This window comes from Sinocyclocheilus grahami, unplaced genomic scaffold (genome assembly GCF_001515645.1).
Source record: "Sinocyclocheilus grahami isolate Dianchi unplaced genomic scaffold, SAMN03320097.WGS_v1.1 scaffold539.1, whole genome shotgun sequence".
NCBI lineage: Eukaryota > Metazoa > Chordata > Actinopteri > Cypriniformes > Cyprinidae > Sinocyclocheilus > Sinocyclocheilus grahami.
The window spans coordinates 553695-572165 of NW_015505718.1; the positions used below are offsets into that span (position 1 = coordinate 553695).

Below are 18471 nucleotides of genomic sequence, written 5' to 3' on the forward strand. Positions count from 1 at the left end.
CACACACCAGCTTATTGGTGGAGAGAAGACAGAGTGATGAAGCCAATGAGCAGATAATTAGGAGGCCATGATGGTCAGAGGCCAATGGGCAAATTTGGCCAGGATGCCAGGGTTATACTCCTACTCTTTTTCGAAAGACATCCTGGGATTTTTAATAACCACAGAGAGTCAGGACCTTGGTTTAACGTCTCATCCGAAGGATGGTGCTTTTTACAGTATACTGTCCTTGTCACTATACTGGGGCGTTAGGACCCACACAGACTGCAGGGTGAGCACCCCCTGCTGGCCTCACTAACACCTCTTCCAGCAGCAACCTGGTTTTCTCAGGTGGTCTCCCATCCAGGTACTGACCAGGCTCAGCCCTGCTTAGCTTCAGTGGGCAACCAGTCTTGGGCTGCAGGGTGACATGGCTGCTGGCCATATTAGCATATCTCTGCGATATGTCATCAGCGCAACCCAATCTTCCTTCCTGGTATTGTAGTACTTTTAATGTTTTCTCACCGGTGAATGACACTTTATGTAGCCGAGCGGTTCCCAATGCAGTCCTCGCGCCAAAATGCATATTTTGCATGTCTCACTTAGTTGACATACCAGATAAGATTCAGATAACCAGCTCGTTAGAACTGAGCTACGTGCATGAACTGTTCCGATCAATATGATCCCTACACCGTGTTCATTGCTCCCTACTCCCTGAGCAGGGTAAATCCGTTGCAGTTTACTTCACTTCGGAACATGGGCTGGAATTGGGAACCGCTGATGTATCCTATGTTGTCTCTCGTATTCTGGTCTGTGAGTGAGCGTATTTGCGTTCAGGGCGCGTGGCTTTGGACGGCGATTGCAGGGAGGGTGGGACGTTCGCTTTCAGTGCTATCAGGCTAAAGTTTGCATTTTCCAAGATCTCCTACTGCAGCTTTAATGTTACCCACTCAAGGCCAACTGCTGATCAGGAACAAAATGTGAGCTCTGTGAAGGAATACCACCGTCTTCTTTTCTTAGAGAGAAAAGATTTAGTTTTGCCCACATGAGGATGTTCAAATCTTCTTCATATTGAAGTCTTCAGTAGAAAATTAATTGGTTAACCAAGCATAAAGCCGGTTTGATGGAATCATATTTCAACAGAAAGCTCCCCATTGAAGGCAATTATGGGACAGTGTGGAGAGGGCCGTGGGGGGGCTGGAACCTTCACTTGAAGCTGAATCTTGCCTCAAATGTTGTCTGGTTTCAAGGTCACGACTCAAGTCTCAAAATGGGCACCAAGTTTCAAAGGGGCGAGATTCATTACAACATTTAGGACCTTTTAAAGGTTCTGAGTATGGAAAATCAGTAAGTGCTGGATCAAAGCAAGTCAAACTTATAATGACCCCCTGAGCCGGCTATTTTTACCTCAAAAGTGTCCATCAGACGACTCGGCATGCCTCTTGGCCAGCCTCCGGGCCAGACTCATCTATTTTCTCTCCATCACACTCCTCTACTACTGCTATCTGCCAAACGCTATACCACTTTGTAATTACTGTTCATGTCCAATCAAATGTGATGTCAATCAAATCTCCACAGAGACAAGTACTCTCAATTCATTTTGGCTTGCCAATTCTGATTGAGATTCAGCACAGTGTTTACGTTCACTGTATTGGAATAGTACTATGTTTATAATGTTAATAGTGTACAAATTATTTTTAACAATATCTTATTAATCCTTGATTTTTTTTAATTGCTCGATGTTGCATAAATAAAATATTTTATATGCTGGTGTTGGGGAAAATCCAAAATAATGAAATAATAATGCTGAAAACATGCACTATGATTCCAAAGTTTGTAAGTATGAAGAAGTAGAATTAATATATACTTTCTTTCAACAACGATGCATTAAATTAATTAAAAATGACAGTAAAGACAATGTTTCAAAACTTTTTTTTTTCAAAGAAATTATTTTGAACATTCTATTCATCAGAGAATCCTGAAAAAAAAATTATGCACCATGGTTTCCACAAAAATATTAAGCAGTAAAAATGTCTTCAACATTGCTAATAATGATAACCATTATTAATAATAAAGCACCAAATCAGCATATTTGAATTCATTTCTGAAGAATCATGTGATACTGAAGACTGGAGGTATGCCTGCTGAAAATTCTACTTTGCCATTACAGGAATAAATTACATTTATAAATATATTAAAATAGAAAAAAAATTGAATTGTAATAATATTTTACAATATTACAATATTTACTGAATGTTTGATCGAGAAAAAAAATGCAGCTTTGGTGAATATAAGAGACAAAAAAAAAAAGCATTAAAAAATCATAATGATTCCAAGCTTATGATATATACTACTAATTAGTATATACTGTATATAACGGTATATACTACTAAATATAAATGTTTCCCCCAACATCAGCATAATCAAGCTTATGATATATACTACTATTATAGTAGTATATACAAAGGTATATTTTCCCCAACACCAGCATAATCAACATTTCATTTACGCACTATTAACCTATCCCAAAAATGAAAAATAATTATAATAATAATCATGGATCTCTTTCAATGTAGTTCTTACAGTAAATTTCACCCAAGCCATGGCAAAGTGCATTGATCGTGCCAGATTTCCCTCTGTTTGCTATGTGTTGAATGTGAAAGAATGGCTTTATTGGTATATCTGTACCCTCTGTGTGCAAAGTCTCTTAAAGTGAATGGCTATGCAAACAACTCTTTGCGTACCAGCTGATATGGACTCATCGGATTCACTGGTGCACAGAGCGCTGTAATTTCTATCTCTTCAGTTAGTTCCTATACCAACAGAGGCCCATGTTTGGACTAACATGATATATTGCATTTCAGCACAAATTAATGCCACGTCATGCTAAATAAACGATCCCTGCTTGACCTCAATAAGTCAGTGTATGTATGTAAAACATCCAGTTAGCTTCCAGAACTCTCTGTGGCAGTTTATGTGTCCCTGGTGTCCATATTGCTGTCACGCATAGTTAGCAATTACACTGTCCAATTACATTTCTAAACTATCTGAGACTTGTAATTAGCATGTAAGCTAAAGTTCCCCTGTCTGCTTGCTCTGATGTGGAGCGCAAGTCATTATCACAGGCAAAAACACGGACCAGAAACTCAAACTCAAAGACTGAGGGTCTGGGGACAAAGTTTTCACTTGCTCAAACTAGGACTGGGTGACAGCAAAAATTCACAAATTTGTGATGATTTTTCTAGCAATATAAAATCATGAAAAATAAAAAGCAAAATAGTAGACTGCTACTGCTTGGCTTAAAAAATGTAAACTAATGAAACTAACAAAAATAATGTTAATTTGTTTAATTTTGCTGGATCTTAAACCCATTATTTGTATTATCAATCAAAAGAATGATCACTGAAGACTGAGATTTTTCATATATTAAAATATTTGAGCAAAATCAAAGAATGTAGTTAAACATTGATGTACGAAATACTGATTAAATATTGATTAAATATCTTTCTTTCTAGTGTTAATGCAGTGGAAAAATAGCAAGGAAATAATCTTATTTGCATTAAACATTTTGAGTTTATTTGGCAACAGTAGCTGTTTGGTCAAAATGGAGGGAAAAAATCACCCAGAAAATTTACACAGAATAAATAAATATTGGCATGCATACATTAAATATTGTAAAACACCTGATAAATACTGAGACATTCTTAAACCCATTATTTGTATTATCAATCAAAAGAATGATCACTGAAGACTGAGATTTTTCATATATTAAAATATTTGAGCAAAATCAAAGAATGTAGTTAAACATTGATGTACGAAATACTGATAAAATATTGATTAAATATCTTTCTTTCTAGTGTTAATGCAGTGGAAAAATAGCAAGGAAATAATCTTATTTGCATTAAACATTTTGAGTTTATTTGGCAACAGTAGCTGTTTGGTCAAAATGGAGGAAAAAAATCACCCAGAAAATTTACACAGAATAAATAAATATTGGCATGCATACATTAAATATTGTAAAACACCTGATAAATACTGAGACATAATTTTTTCTAGCTTTACTGCCAATTCCCAATTCAAATTTACAACCAATCATAAATGAAACTGAAAGGCAATGTGACTAGATTAAATATTATTCAAATTTGAGGAGGGCCAGAGATGGATAATGAATGAATATAAGTTTCTGAGCCATTACAGTTAGCTACCACCTCTGCTGCTAGCAGATTCACAAGAGCAGATTAGTGGAACAATTATGACATAATTTGATCGTAATAAATTTAGTGGTTTTCATTCCTCTTGAGTGGATGAATAATGGACTGATGCCACCAGCATCTCCCCCAGGACAGCTGTTTGGCTGAATCGTGAAATGTCATGTTTCTACATTCTGTTTACTCCCATTAAATCCAAAATGCCAAGACAATGCTCAGATCAGATCCAACAAATACTACAGCGAGCGCCAAACAGCAACCTGAGGAATGATCCAAATTTTAATCCAATAATGATGCTGATTGGCAGAATGAAGCCATTGAGCGGATTAAATTGGTTGAAATGGAGATCGCCTCTCAAATAGATGTGAAGAATAAGTGGAACTGTGCAATAAACTGATTTTTAAAGCTTATAAATTGATTTGTGAAAGATATGAGGATTTGTTCAGAATCTAAACACATTTTGTATTCAATAGTAAAGACTAGAATATTTTCAGATGCAATTTTACGCTTTGTCAAACAAATGTTCTGGTTAAAATGAACGTTAATGCCCCCACTTAGTCATTTATACACAAATGATCCAGTAAAAACATCCAATTCCCCATCGGGGTTCAGTTGAGCCAAGGTAAACTGGTTTAAACTGCCTTTGAAGTAAACAAGAAACTGTGTGCTGTCCATTTCGTAATGGACAATAACATACTGTGTCCAACGCTGGATTACATGTGTGTGTGTGTGTGTGTGTGTGTGTGTTATAGTAGTTCAAGTAAGTACAGTCAAGTGGCACTTTAACACAGTAAACAACAACAAAAAAGTACACACACACACACACACACACACCAACCGACTCTCTAGCTGTGTCTAATACAGAACATTGCTCGGGGGAGAGGATCAGCTGTTATTATGGATGAAAAGATCTGCATTGCATCTGTACTGCAGGGATCTTCCAAACTAAAAGTTTGCAGATAAAAGAGCCTCAACAGCCACAGGCATTTAAAGACCCATTACTAAAATCCCTCAGCACAACTGTGTACACGACCCACAGGCTCAATAAAGCATGTGCGCATGCAGTACATGCAGTGTTAAACAATGGAAACCATACGCTTCTTCATTACTAAATGTGTAGTTTCATTAGTTAGAGGCATTGACTTCCTCTCAGGCCAAACCTAGATGTCCTGGATGTTTGGAGAAATCCTCAGAGTCCTTTTAAACTCATATAAAAGTGTTTACTGTTCATTTTCAAGAAGTGTGTGGAAAAAAAGGCGAGGGAGAGAGACATGGCCCTGGAGGGATAGCAGGCACTGTTGGTCTTGTGCCATGACGGATAAATTTGAGGCTTTATAGAAGCGGTATTGATTGAACAAAGGTGCTACATGAGTGTGTGTCTGTGTGTGTGGTTCAAGTGTGCCACTTCTGCCCTGTTAAACAGGCAGTGCTGAGGGATACTGGGCACTCAGCTGCCATGGTGACTCGACTTGGACAAGTAACACTGACTGTGAACTCTTAAAAATATAGGTTCTAAAATGGGGTTCATGCAGTTATTTCATAGAACATCCATTTTGGGTTCTACAAAGAACCTTTAGTGAACAGAAAGATGCATATTTGCTTAGTGTAAAGAACAGTTTAATAATCTGAAGAACCTTTTTCACTAGAACATTTTGTGCAATGGATGTGAAAGGTTCTTAAAGGAATTACACATCCCTGCATCTTGAAAAATAAAATTTAGCTGATTTGCAAAAAAGTCGTAATATCACCTAATTTAACTATGTTGGTTTCAAAAACAACATGTTTTGGTTTTCATTTAAATTATATATTAGCTTTAATGCACTCATCAAAATAACAAAAGCAGTCAAATGTCAAAAATTTTAATGACAAAAAAAATAATAAAAATCCCCTTAATAAGACATGGGCTCCCCTGAAAACGTGATTTGTGAAATTTTTGGGGGTCTCAAAAAATATTGACAATGTGTTATTTTGACGTGCAATTTCAGTTTTGTGTAATGTGATCATCGTGGATTATTATGTGTAAAATTGCAAAAATATAATTCATTCATGCATGATGGCGATTTAAACCTAATTCACTTAAATAAAGATAACTATATATGCTATTCTTGTCATGAGCACCAAGGTGTGGGGGCGCTGCGGTGCAAATTCCACTCATGTTTAGTACGTTAACTCAAAGATTCGTAGAAAAAATATAAACGTTGGATTCTGTGGTCGATTCTGTGTTAAGGTAAGGCATGTTATTCGCAATTATGTGTTGTGGCTGGGTTGTTATAGATCTGCGTGACTCTCGATGTCTTAGGCCTAATTGAACGGAGTATGGTATTCTTCTGTAGCCTGACGACGAGTAACTTTACGTTAACCATTGTTCATGTGAACTCAAAGACAGCCTGATGCTTTGTTTATAGACTATTTGTGGGTGGCTGTTTGTTGTTTCACCTATCAATTTGTGTCGATAAAGTATAATAGGGTAAATCCTGTATAGTGATTTATCCTATAGTGCTTGCATAAAGCAAGTAGTGCATACACTTGTAGCTGTTATGTATCTTTGTAATTCATTGCAAGCCCTCTTTTGAGGCACGCGTAAGCGCACATGGTATAGTTCGAACACTGAGTGGAACAATATGTTCAAATACTCCATTTAATGCCAAGAACTTTACATAAACACAAGTTGATAAGTAAATAAGCATGTTTGCATTATTTTCTTTCTCTGGCCATAATTCTAACCTTGAAATCAGGATTAGGCATAAAATAATGTCTTCACAATCATTCATACATGTACAAATAGAATAGCAAATGAACAAAGTTGTAGCCTGGAAGATAGTAATCATGTCTTTGTTTTTCTGGTGATTAAGGAATAATACAAGACTTCTTCACTTTACAAATCTAGCGTAGCGTTAGCTCTGGCAGGTCACGTTAGTCAAGCTCGCATCAGCTGACTCTCAGCTGATCCCCATCAACCTATGGGAATACGACACCTATCTAAGCATTCATATATAAGGTCCCTCAGTATTATCAGCAGTTTTCACATTGCTCAATAGCTAATTACCCTCCTCCATCCCCAACTCCTCCTCTGTCAGTCAGGATTCAGCCTTCTGATTCTCCTTTGATTCAGACTAATTCTAAAATGTGTACATAACATTATTGAACTTTAACTATATCTGCAATACATTGATGTTGGTTCTGTTCTGTTAACCCGGGGGGGATATCGCTGCTCTCCCTGCTCTCATCCATGCTAGGCTGCATGAATGCGCAGGGAGTTCTTGCCAAGAACAGAACCATACCGCCAATCCAAACTGTATGCTAATTGTCAATCATCTTTGACGATAGTGGTCCTGACAGAAATGAATGTCAAAAGCAAAAATTGCTACATATTTTGTGAAAATGCTAGTGAAAAACAGGCACTATTTTTGGAATCAGCACCCAAAATTAGTAAGAAACAAGCATTGGATCTCATTCAGCAAATATGATGCACAGATTATGAGAGTCTGTATGTTAAATGCATCTTTTTTATAACTTGTTCGATATGTCAGGCTTATTGAACCCTTGAAGACGTTGTTACATAACAGTTTAAGTGGGGGTGGGCGCAATCAAATCGTCCTGCCATTATATCAGACCATCAAGAGTGTCAAATGGAGAGCAGAAGCACTCCTCGCACTAACCAGGCATACTGTGCGAGCGAGCGAGCTTACATCCGGCAAGAAAAAAGTGGTATAAAAATGGCAGAAGTGCCATGCTATTACACGCTACAGTGTACATGGTAATGAGATAGTTGTGTGCTGCCATTTAAGACATTGACGGCTGTACAGTGTGCACTTAGAGAACCTCATCTGACAGGGAGAAGAAGAAAATGAAAAAATATGATCAAATTAAGTCTTTTAACATTTCGGGGGGAAAAAATTTACCCAACGGCTTGTGTCAAAGCAGAGACTAACTAATTATTTCCAGTGACAGAGCCCGTAATGAACCAGCTGCTGTTCAGGTCAGCACACGGGCTGATATTCCCCATATTCCCATATCACTGTTTACTGTCCTAACGGCTTCCAGGTCAGTGAACTGGACACTGAGATACATGCCCTGTCTGTGGCATATGAGGACCCATTCACCAGACTGTTTTAATATGAGAGCATCAGCATAATCCTGCAAGGTACACTGGATAATCAAGGCTCTCAAGAGAACGTCGGAGCTGTGAGAGGATGCATAACCTTGATGTGAAGATATTAAAGTAGTTGATGGAGCAATTAAGAGATGCGGCTAATGATCTTCATCAAGGCTATTCAGCCTACTCGCAATAGTGAGGAATTTTCCAAACTGCTAAAGGGAGATTCCCCGCTGTCTGGTAATTTGGCAGCCGATCCACCTTAGACCTTTCTGGAGTGCAACAAAGCATGTGCCTTATTGCCACTGTGTATTGTAAAGCTAAAAAAAGAATGTAGATATATATAATGCTTGGGGGAGGCTAAATTCGTAGTAATTAGTTGTGTTTTTAGCAGCAGATCACCTAGATGTGAGGCTATTCAGCCTACTCGCAATAGTGAGGAATTTTCCAAACTGCTAAAGGGAGATTCCCCGCTGTCTGGTAACTTGGCAGCCGATCCACCTTAGACCTTTCTGGAGTGCAACAAAGCATGTGCCTTATTGCCACTGTGTATTGTAAAGCTAAAAAAAGAATGTAGATATATATAATGCATGGGGGAGGCTAAATTCGTAGTAATTAGTTGTGTTTTTAGCAGCAGATCACCTAGATGTGAAAAAATCCCTCTGGTTTACCAGCAGTTTCATACTTAATTTTCTCCTTATCTAACACACTGCTAAACTCCAATAGCCATTGCTCACAGTTTTGCTCAAATTCTTTGTTCCCTACCGCATTGATTTCTAGATTACCCGAACTTTCATTCTTATTGATGCTTCAAATCAAAGCAGCACAGAGAAAAGCCATAAAAAACAAGATGAGATACATTTCTGAGTTACATTTGAAAAATGTAAAAAAAAACTTTAAATAACTTGAGTATAAGACTACTCTCAACCAGCCACTGGACCGTATGAAATGGCTCTATAAAGTAAGAACACATCTAAACAGAACATGCAACAATATATTGTGTAAAATGTGCACTTTATCATATGACTATGGTAAGACAGCACCTTCTGGAGAACCTGTGAATGCAAGAAGTTGCAGCATAGCATCCTACATCAGGTAGAGAATGAACAATGATGCTTGCCTGGCTCCATCGTCATTCCCACCTTAAACATGCTCTCCACATTATGCCCCTGGAACAGCTGCTAACCAGATGTAATGGCAAGGACATCTGTCAAATTCTGCCACTTTAAAAAAACAGAACTTGTAGTTGCTCAGTTTTCATCTTTTTTTGGAATGGGGGTCATAAATGCTAGGAAACTAGAGTAATGAACATTTGAATGAAAAGTTCTTCCACTTTATGGCTGTTACTCATGAGCTGTTGTAATTCCTGAGCGTATAGTGTATTACTTAGCATTTGACTGACTTTTTGTCCATGCGGAATGTATAATAAAGATTTGTTACATGAATGTCTGTTTTGGATTGAATCCTACTCTTGCTATGTATGTACTGTAAGTGCTAAGAGCTCCTGTTAACCATAAATAAATCCCTGGCCATTACAGCTTTTCTGATTCTGATTCATCCTGACTTTCCACTGACAAATAGCACACCATCTGAACCTTATGATCAAAATGTCACTCTAACAGTGAGAGATGTGATTCATAAAATGGCATAAATGTCATGACCGCACAGAAAATGTTGTTCTGGCGTGGTGTACTGTGGTATGTGAGGGTGTGTTTAGCTGATACTCGACCTAATTTTCGCGCGTCAAGTCTTTGGTTATCGCATCGCGGTTATTTGGCGACCCCTAGCGAGCGCTGTGCGAATAACTTCAACTCGATTCGCAATCTTGTTAATTACGAGCCCTCTAGTTATTCATACAAACCAGCATCACTTAAAACGTTTCCTCGGGAACATTACCAACGCAAAGCTGTGAGGTTTAAGTAAGACGTCGCGTTCAAAACAAGAGAAGTGAAAACAGCATGACGCGCATCAACTTGCCACAAAACTCTTCACAGATGACAGGATTTTGGCAATGTTCGTTTAATGCATTCAGCCCTTAGCTGAGAGATCTCAAAAGGGATATTTATTACCTGCGTGTGACACACCGTTTCAGCCACATTTTTCCAGACAACAATTCCGAATCAGTCCTCTTGGTATTCGTCCATTTATGCGTTCCAACAAACGTCGACGCTAGAGCGTAATGGTCACCTTAAGTTAGACACCTTACTCCAAATGTTACGGATGCTAGCATTCTAATGTTATATATCCCGAGAAACCGAAAGCTTGAAATAGCTCCACGTCTCTCCAGAGCGCACCAAACGAGGACTGGGCGAAATATTCACGAAAAACAAGGACGCGTCTTGTCCCCTTTTTTAGTTGCTCGCCGTTTTTCTCCTCAGAAGTGCGCACGGATGTGCAGAGCGACCCAGCTGCAGCGTGGGCAGCTGGACGGTTCAGTCGCTTCTCAACAGCCGCCTTCTTTTACATTCACAAGTTCGTCTTGATTATACTCCACTGGAAAAAAAAAAAAAGTCAAGAAGCTATGGGAACCAGACGGCAAGGTGACAGCGTCAACATCGCCCGTGCGCTGCGCTCGCGGTCACCGCGCACTTTCTCTACATTGTTATGAGACCGAGCGCAGGCAAAAACGCAAGCTAAAACATCGAGATTTCCGTGGCGCAAAACCATGTCCTACATCGGCTGAAGAAGCTCTTCGATAGTTCTCGCAATCTTTTTACAGCTCAGATAAATTAGTGACGCGAGAAAAAAACAAACAAGAAGAGTGAGGAATGAAACATCACTTCACGGACGCGCGTGATGAGTGGAGCGCGTGAAAGCGACTCTCGTCATTTGGATAGATAGATAGATAGTGTTATCACCACTGTGCGCGCTATCCACCCTCACTGCTTCTCTTTCTCTCTCTCCCTCTCTCTCTTGCTCTCTCACATACTCTCTCTCTCTCTCCTTTCCTCCTCCGTCTGACTAACAGCCTGCCAGTCCTGCTTTAGCTGACAAACCCGTGACGTCATTTTAAAGTAAAATATGTAACATTTTAGACATCCTTCCCCCTTTTTCCCTCAGAGGAGTTCATCCGAACCCAATTCTATCTCAATCTCTGCTCGCCGAGATAAATCAGTCTGCATATGGGCTATAAAAAAAGCTCAACCAGTGTACAGCACTTTCCACTGAGGGGGAGATCAGTTTCTCATCCCAAGGTTAATACAGTGTCTAGTGGGTTTACTGAAGCAGTAGAGCCATATCCTGCAAATTACATGAGAGCGTAATGCCACATTTTTCTTCCTTGTGAAACAGAGAAACTCTTTTTTTGTTGTTAAGATGATTGATCTTCCACTCCAATTTACCATATAGGAAGAAGAAAGAGACAGCAGTGGCGTTGAATGATGTTAAATTCCTGTTTATTTCACAGGAATGGCTTTAGCCGGCTGAAAAGGAATAAAAACTCTGTCTGTAGTCTGTCAGGCAGTGGGAAAGCTCATTAAGCCGGTGCGTTTGAGAGAAGGGCTTTGTGAAAACAGCTCTGATGAAGAAAATACATTCCTGGAAAACGCTAGCGTGTGTAGAGGTTATGAAGTGTCGCATTTTGCCTTCATTGTGGGGACCAAACAGTCCCCACATGGATAGTTAAACCTATCACAAACATTGTGGTGACCAGCTAACGGTCCCCATGAGAAAACGGCTTAATAAACACAATAAATAATGTCTTCATAAAAATCAAAAAATACCAAAAGGTTTGCTCAAGGGTTACGCCTGAGGCTAAGGGAAAGAAAATATAATTAGCACACTATAAAAACAATAGAATAACATCAACATAATAGCAGGCTTATATGCGTATCGCTTTCTACAGCAGATAAGCAGAGTTTAAAAGACGTATTTCCTGAACGCAAGGCCTGGAAGGTTTACAACATCTGTGATCATCTAGGGCTGCTGTTTTAAATTGTGCCAGTATAAATGGGGTGTGTGTGGAAACAGAAAATGAAGAGATAAATAAGCGTCCTTAAAGAGCAGTACGGCATATAAAATCCAGCCTTAACAGCAAATGTTCAGCAGCTTCCAGCAGCTCGGCATTTTATCGGCATTACTGGAAATGCATTTTGGAGAAGCTACATTTCTTAGCATCTGAAAAGAGGTAATTTATGCACTTAGAGATCTTATACCTGATATATTGGGGGGGAAAGGATAAATTTGTTGTTTAATCTGTCAAATCAATGCATTTAACCATATATTGCATGTATTGTTTAACACTTTTATGTGTTCAATTCATGCTGAAAAAGAAACAAAATCACACAAATTGAGAATCTTTACTCTGTGTGTGGAACGCTACCAGACTGACAGTCATTTCACTTGCTGTACAGCATGAAATCCTAGCAGTTCTTAGAAAACAGTTGTGCAGTTTTGCTGAGTGAGTTATTCATAACGTTCTGTATGTATCAGGCTGGGTATTTACTCACAGAGGATTACTATGTAATCCTTACACTGATGATTTAAGCCTCCAATGTAAAGGCCCTTAAATGCTGACTCAAAATAGTATTTGGTCAACGAAATTGACCACAGCCATTCCAGGTTCAATAACAATTTGGACACTTCGCTAAACTGCAGTAATTAGATAACTGTAATGAGTTAAACTGAGAAACTGAGGTCTTCTATGTCTTGCTTTAATTGAGCTATTACTTCAGCTTCAGACAATTGTATTATCATATGCAAATAAAGGGGAGATCAGTGTATTGTCTTTGTTAATTAGCCGAAACGCACTGCATTCATTTAGCTGCTTCTGATTTGAAAGGCAGAGGGTCAAGACCAAGAGTTAGTCTGAGTTAGTGTATATTGTCAGGAAGGTCAAAGGTTAGGGCGTCGACATGGGAATTCTTTGTCTTGAATTTTAAGCACAGGTTATGCTAATGAATGAAAGTTTAGTGGATTCTTTTATTTTAAACCTGCAGCTGCAGGATTTTTCAGCTTTAGATGTTTTATGATGATTAGATTTTTCAAAACAGGCCTAGAAAGAGATTGCAGATATTGAATCACTGTTCTCTGCACTGTCCATAGGAGCCCAATGTGATTTACACAACTAAGACATGTTGATGGGATCAACATTCTGTCAATCAAATCTCTTACCCTAGTCGGTCCGCCCACAATACATACGCTGACCGCCTGAGGCATATTGCAAAACAGACAAGTCAATCTAATTCTATACTTCTATGCAATTTTCAACAGTCTGTGCAGTAGTCCATCTGGAAATAAAGTTGAGGGAGGTACAAGGTTGATTCAGTAAGTGCTTTGCTGTTCATGTGGGCTAGACAGACCTAGCCTGCAGGTGTGTCTTGGCCAGAATAATCTGCAAGGTTGTTTATTCACAGCAAAATCCCCAGAGTTAAATCAACTCTGCTCAGAGTACATATTGTCCCAATCTACAGAGTGTTAAAGTAACACTGAAGCAGAGTTACCACTGTTGAGGATTATGTGATATGTTTTCATGTCTAAAAGCCTGAGCAGTAGTTGTTCATCTTCAACATTGTTAACAGCGGGTTTTCTTTAATAATGCTCACTCATCAATTAATTAATTGCTTAATTATCCCATTAACTTTAACTCGGCTTCAGTGTTACTTTAACACTCTGTAGATTGGGACAATATGTACTCTGAGCAGAGTTGATTTAACTCTGGGGATTTTGCTGTGCATGTCCTAATTGTGTAAAGCATGTTAAGCATCCACAGATGATGGTTTTAACCCAAAACCAAACAGCTATTCAATATTCTCAATTTTCAGCCTTTATGTTTTTACCTCAGTACCACCAACCTATCTGATCCTATGCCCCATAATCCTAAATCATCATTCACTGTGACCAAAAGGCCAAAGCTGACTTCATTCAGAATCAGAAATTCACTGTTGATACTCTCAGTGTCTCAAATATCTCTCAAATACACTGAAAACCATTATTTTCTACTTTAAAACTCACTCCATCCAGAAAGTCTGGTTTTGAAAGAAGTCTCTTATTCTCATCAGGGCTGCATATATTTGATTAAAATACAATAAAAACAGTAATATCGTGAAATATTTTTAGAATTTAAAATAACTGATTTCTGTTTTAATATATTTGAAGGCAAAGCTGAATTTAGGCAGCCATGTCGCTAGTTTTCGCCAGTGTCACATGATCCTTCAGAAATCATTCTTATATGCTGATTTGGTGCTCAAAAAAAATCCTTTGTTGAAAACACCACAATATTTTGGTGAAAATTTTGACAATTTAAAATTGGGCCTTTTATTTAGATTGGATGCATGTTCAGTTTATAGGCTATATTACAAAATATAGATACAAATACAGATCAGTTTGTCATTGGATCAGATACAAATTCATATACACATAATGGCTTCACTTAAACATTACATAGGTTTTAGATTCAGTTGACTAGTAGCACCTAGTTAGCATATGCCAGACCTCAGTTCCTTAACTGTCAGTTCATTAATGAGATACTCAATGCATCAAGGCATGTTTAGATTTTGAGGAGTTAATCAATGCTCTATATTTAGAACTGTAAAACGACATGATGATTTATTGATCCTTCTCCTGAACCCGCACACAGTTAATTTAGTAGAGGAACGCCTTGAAACCAACATAATATTTGGCCAGGGTCAAATCAATATTCGGGTACAATATGACAATCCTTTTTTTCAAAAGGTATAGGAGTAAGTAGAACACTTATAATTCAAAGACAAAGTCCCTGGTCATTCCTCTTTATTGAAAACACGAGCTGTATTACTTTTTATTTCTATAACTAACAATTTTTTCGTTCATGCAACAGAACAGTGAGCCTTGGATCTTTCAAGGAATGCTCTGCTTTATGTGCTCAATATTCTCAATATTCACAGCTGTTAATAACCCCTTGAAAGGTGGAATAATTGCAAATCACTTTGAACACAACATGAGACACAAATAGCTGCCACAACAATAAGACAGTGGCCATGACAACCGGACTGAAGAGAGGACATCTCCTCTATCTGATAGTGAAACATTGGAGATGAGAAAAACAAGAGGGCCTATTACAGCACAATGAGCTGAGAGACCAAGATAGTTAACAGGACAATGGGTACCCAAAAGGGCTTATTTGCTAGTTTTAATCATTACTCTGGCAGTCCATAAAACTCTTTTAAGTTTAGGGTTGATAGATTGGTCTCCAGAAAGTACTAGAATGTTCCCAATGATGATGCTGGAGATACTAGACCTACTAGACTTTAAAGGGATCCCTTGTGAAAAAGAAGTATGTTTTAGCATACTTTTAAGAAGAGAACTTAATCCGGAAATAATATACTTTAAAAGAATATGCTTACTGGATGTATTGCTTAGTTAATTAGTTCAAATGTATATTAAATTGCAAGAGTGCTTTTTTGACCCACTTAAGAACTTTATATGTAATTTCATAATTATGTTGTCTTTGAAACATGGTTAAAGTTTGCTGTCGAATGTTGGCAAGAATTTATGGTAAGCTATATACTTCTGTATCATTTCTATTAAAACTTGTATGTCATGTATTTAAATATATTTACGATGACACATTTGTAATGATGAAGTTGCAATTTAGTGAATTGAAAAATATCAACTTTAAATGTTTTATCAAATAACAATACAGTTAAAATCATAATCAAGTACGTTAAATGTGTTTTAGTATATTAGTCAATATATCAAAATAAGCGTATTTCTTTAAAGCATGACAAAAGATTACTAAAACATTTAAAACTTTCTTTTGACATTACAGTCCACTTTTTAAAAGTATACCTAAGTGGGTTAAGAAATTGTCATGGAAAATGTACTCTCTTTAAGTACACTTAAGTGGCTTTTAATTTGAAATTATATTAGCTATTAATATATTATATTTAAGTACACTACAAGTGCATATTCAATATAATTAAGCACACTTCTTGCCCACAAGGCATAGTTCATATAAAAAATGATAATTTACAGTAGCTATTATTTACTTACCATCATATTGTTCTAAATCTTTATGACTTTTTTTTTCTTCTGCATAACACAAGAGAAGATATTCTTGAGCATGTTCTTTTGTCCATTCAATGAAAGTCAGCGGGGTCCAAAACAACGTTGTACGGACAAAAATACAATCTTTTTTGTTCCACCAAAGAAAGCAAGTAAACAACATGGGTAAATAATTACTTTTCATTTTTGAGTGAACTATACCTTGAATAGGTCTATAACTGTTCAGTAACACCTCTTTTCCACAGCACCTTGAATCAACAAAAACTGTGACTAAAGAAAACATGAAAAAATATCAGTGTGCACACCAATAAAGTAGTCTTGAATAGGAACTTGCGCAACAGATGGTATTATTGAGTACACATCTGAGAATCCATTTTCTATTTCAGGTGTTCATGGTGAAGAATACCGAGTGAAAATGTGTTTTTTTTTAAAAGAGTCTCAGCAGCTTTAACTCAAAGAAAGCTCATTTACACTAGTCATTCTGCGAACAGTAAAGCTTTCAGTTCAACAGCCACTTATCAACAAACCTCTTAAGAGTAACAGGCCCGCAATAGGCCCCAACTTGAGTCTTACCCTCCAGACAAAAACACACGGACTGTTCAAATGATATTTGATGCACAGAGCTCTTGTTCAGGCAGTCAGAGACTTCTATAAGAGGATGATGGAAAGAATCACAGGTGATAGACGGCGCATAAGAGGGACAAAATATAAAACAGAATGACAGGGACAGAGTGAGCGAGAAAGAGGAGCCAAATGAGGAGGTGTGCACCCTGGCCTTGTGCATTCATTCACTGCTCATCTATACTCCGAAGGGCAAGACATGATGTATTACCACCCCCCTCGAAATACACTGCCATCTACAGATGCACAATTTGGTACACACTGTAGCTGAATATTTACTTTTGGATATTTGTATTTCTGTCTGCACACATCAGGTCAGGTGTATGTTTGATGTACAAGCTGAGAACTCATAAACATGTAGACACCGATATGGACACATATTACATACAACCTTCGGCCGTATAAGTGGAGAATGTCAACCAGACAATTTCAATAATCTCATCTCCAGGCTGTGGAGGTTGACCGCACATTTGCCCAACATCTGATGTTGTCTTTGATTAAGATTCCTGACAAGGCCTCTAGAGTCTGGAGTGTAACACAGCTCTCACCTGGGAAGGGTCTGAACGCTGAAGTGTAGAAAAAGTCATTGCTATGGAAACAGGCATAATACTGAAAGAGAAAAAATTCAGTTGAAAAAAAAAACAGGGGGAGGCAGATTACAGGGTGCGTTCGGGTCAGCAGAGTCTTTGGGAATAAAAAATACACGAAAAATACACGAAGAGACCAAGAGCCGTTCTGCCTGACCTGTGTGGTCACTCGGAACGACTGACAAATGGGATTGTTGGTAACACTGATCTGGCTGTGATCAATGTGCATAGGTGACACTTTGATATACTCATAGTCTAGTAACTAGGATGGAAAGGGTTTATTTGCAGAAATGCTCGAGAGAGAAAAAAACAAAAAAACATTAAGTATAAAAAATTTAAAATTCACACTTCGTGCTCCAGTGTATATTTTACAGAGTATACAATTTATGCATAGGCACATACTTCAAAACATAAAATACCAAAAAAAAAAGACCAAAAATATCCACAATTATGGCTCATATGATGTCACAAGGGAAATCTACCATTAAATAGTCATTTCCAAAAAAAATATGACAGTGAAGAAATCCTGTAAAAGTTAATGTGCAAATATCAAATCATTGTTTAACGTAACAGAAAATATATAACGTAACCTATAAAACAAATGTGACAAATTTGCTCCAAACTTGATTTAAAAAAAAAATTAATTAAATTCTTTGCCATCAAAGGAATAAATTACATTTTAAAATAAAGAAAACTGAAAACAGTTATTTCATATTGTCATATTATTTCACAATATAAATGTTTATTCTTTATTTTTGATCAAATAAACACAGCCTTGGTGAGCATAAGAGACATATGAGAGAGAGAGAGACTAAAACATAAAAAAACGGTAACACTTTACAATAAGGTTCATTAGTTAACTACATTAGTTAACATGAACTAATAATGAACTGCACTTATACAGCGTTTATTAATCTTTGTTAATGTTAATTTCAACATTTACTAATACATTATTAAAATCTTGTTAACATTAGTTAATGCACTGTGAACTAACATGAAC

The 18471-nt window shown here is 37.5% G+C and overlaps 1 protein-coding gene across 1 annotated transcript in view; it reads right to left on the minus strand.

Annotated features, from left to right (window-relative positions):
- The window catches only part of LOC107555602 (adherens junction-associated protein 1-like), a 69050-nt gene extending 57788 nt beyond the window's left edge, over positions 1-11262 (minus strand). Inside the window, exon 1 of the mRNA XM_016238460.1 lies at positions 10350-11262. Coding sequence (XP_016093946.1) covers positions 10350-10378 — 29 coding nt within the window. The 5' untranslated portion in view covers positions 10379-11262. The remainder of the gene's footprint in view (positions 1-10349) is intronic.
- Positions 11263-18471: the final 7209 nt, after the last annotated feature.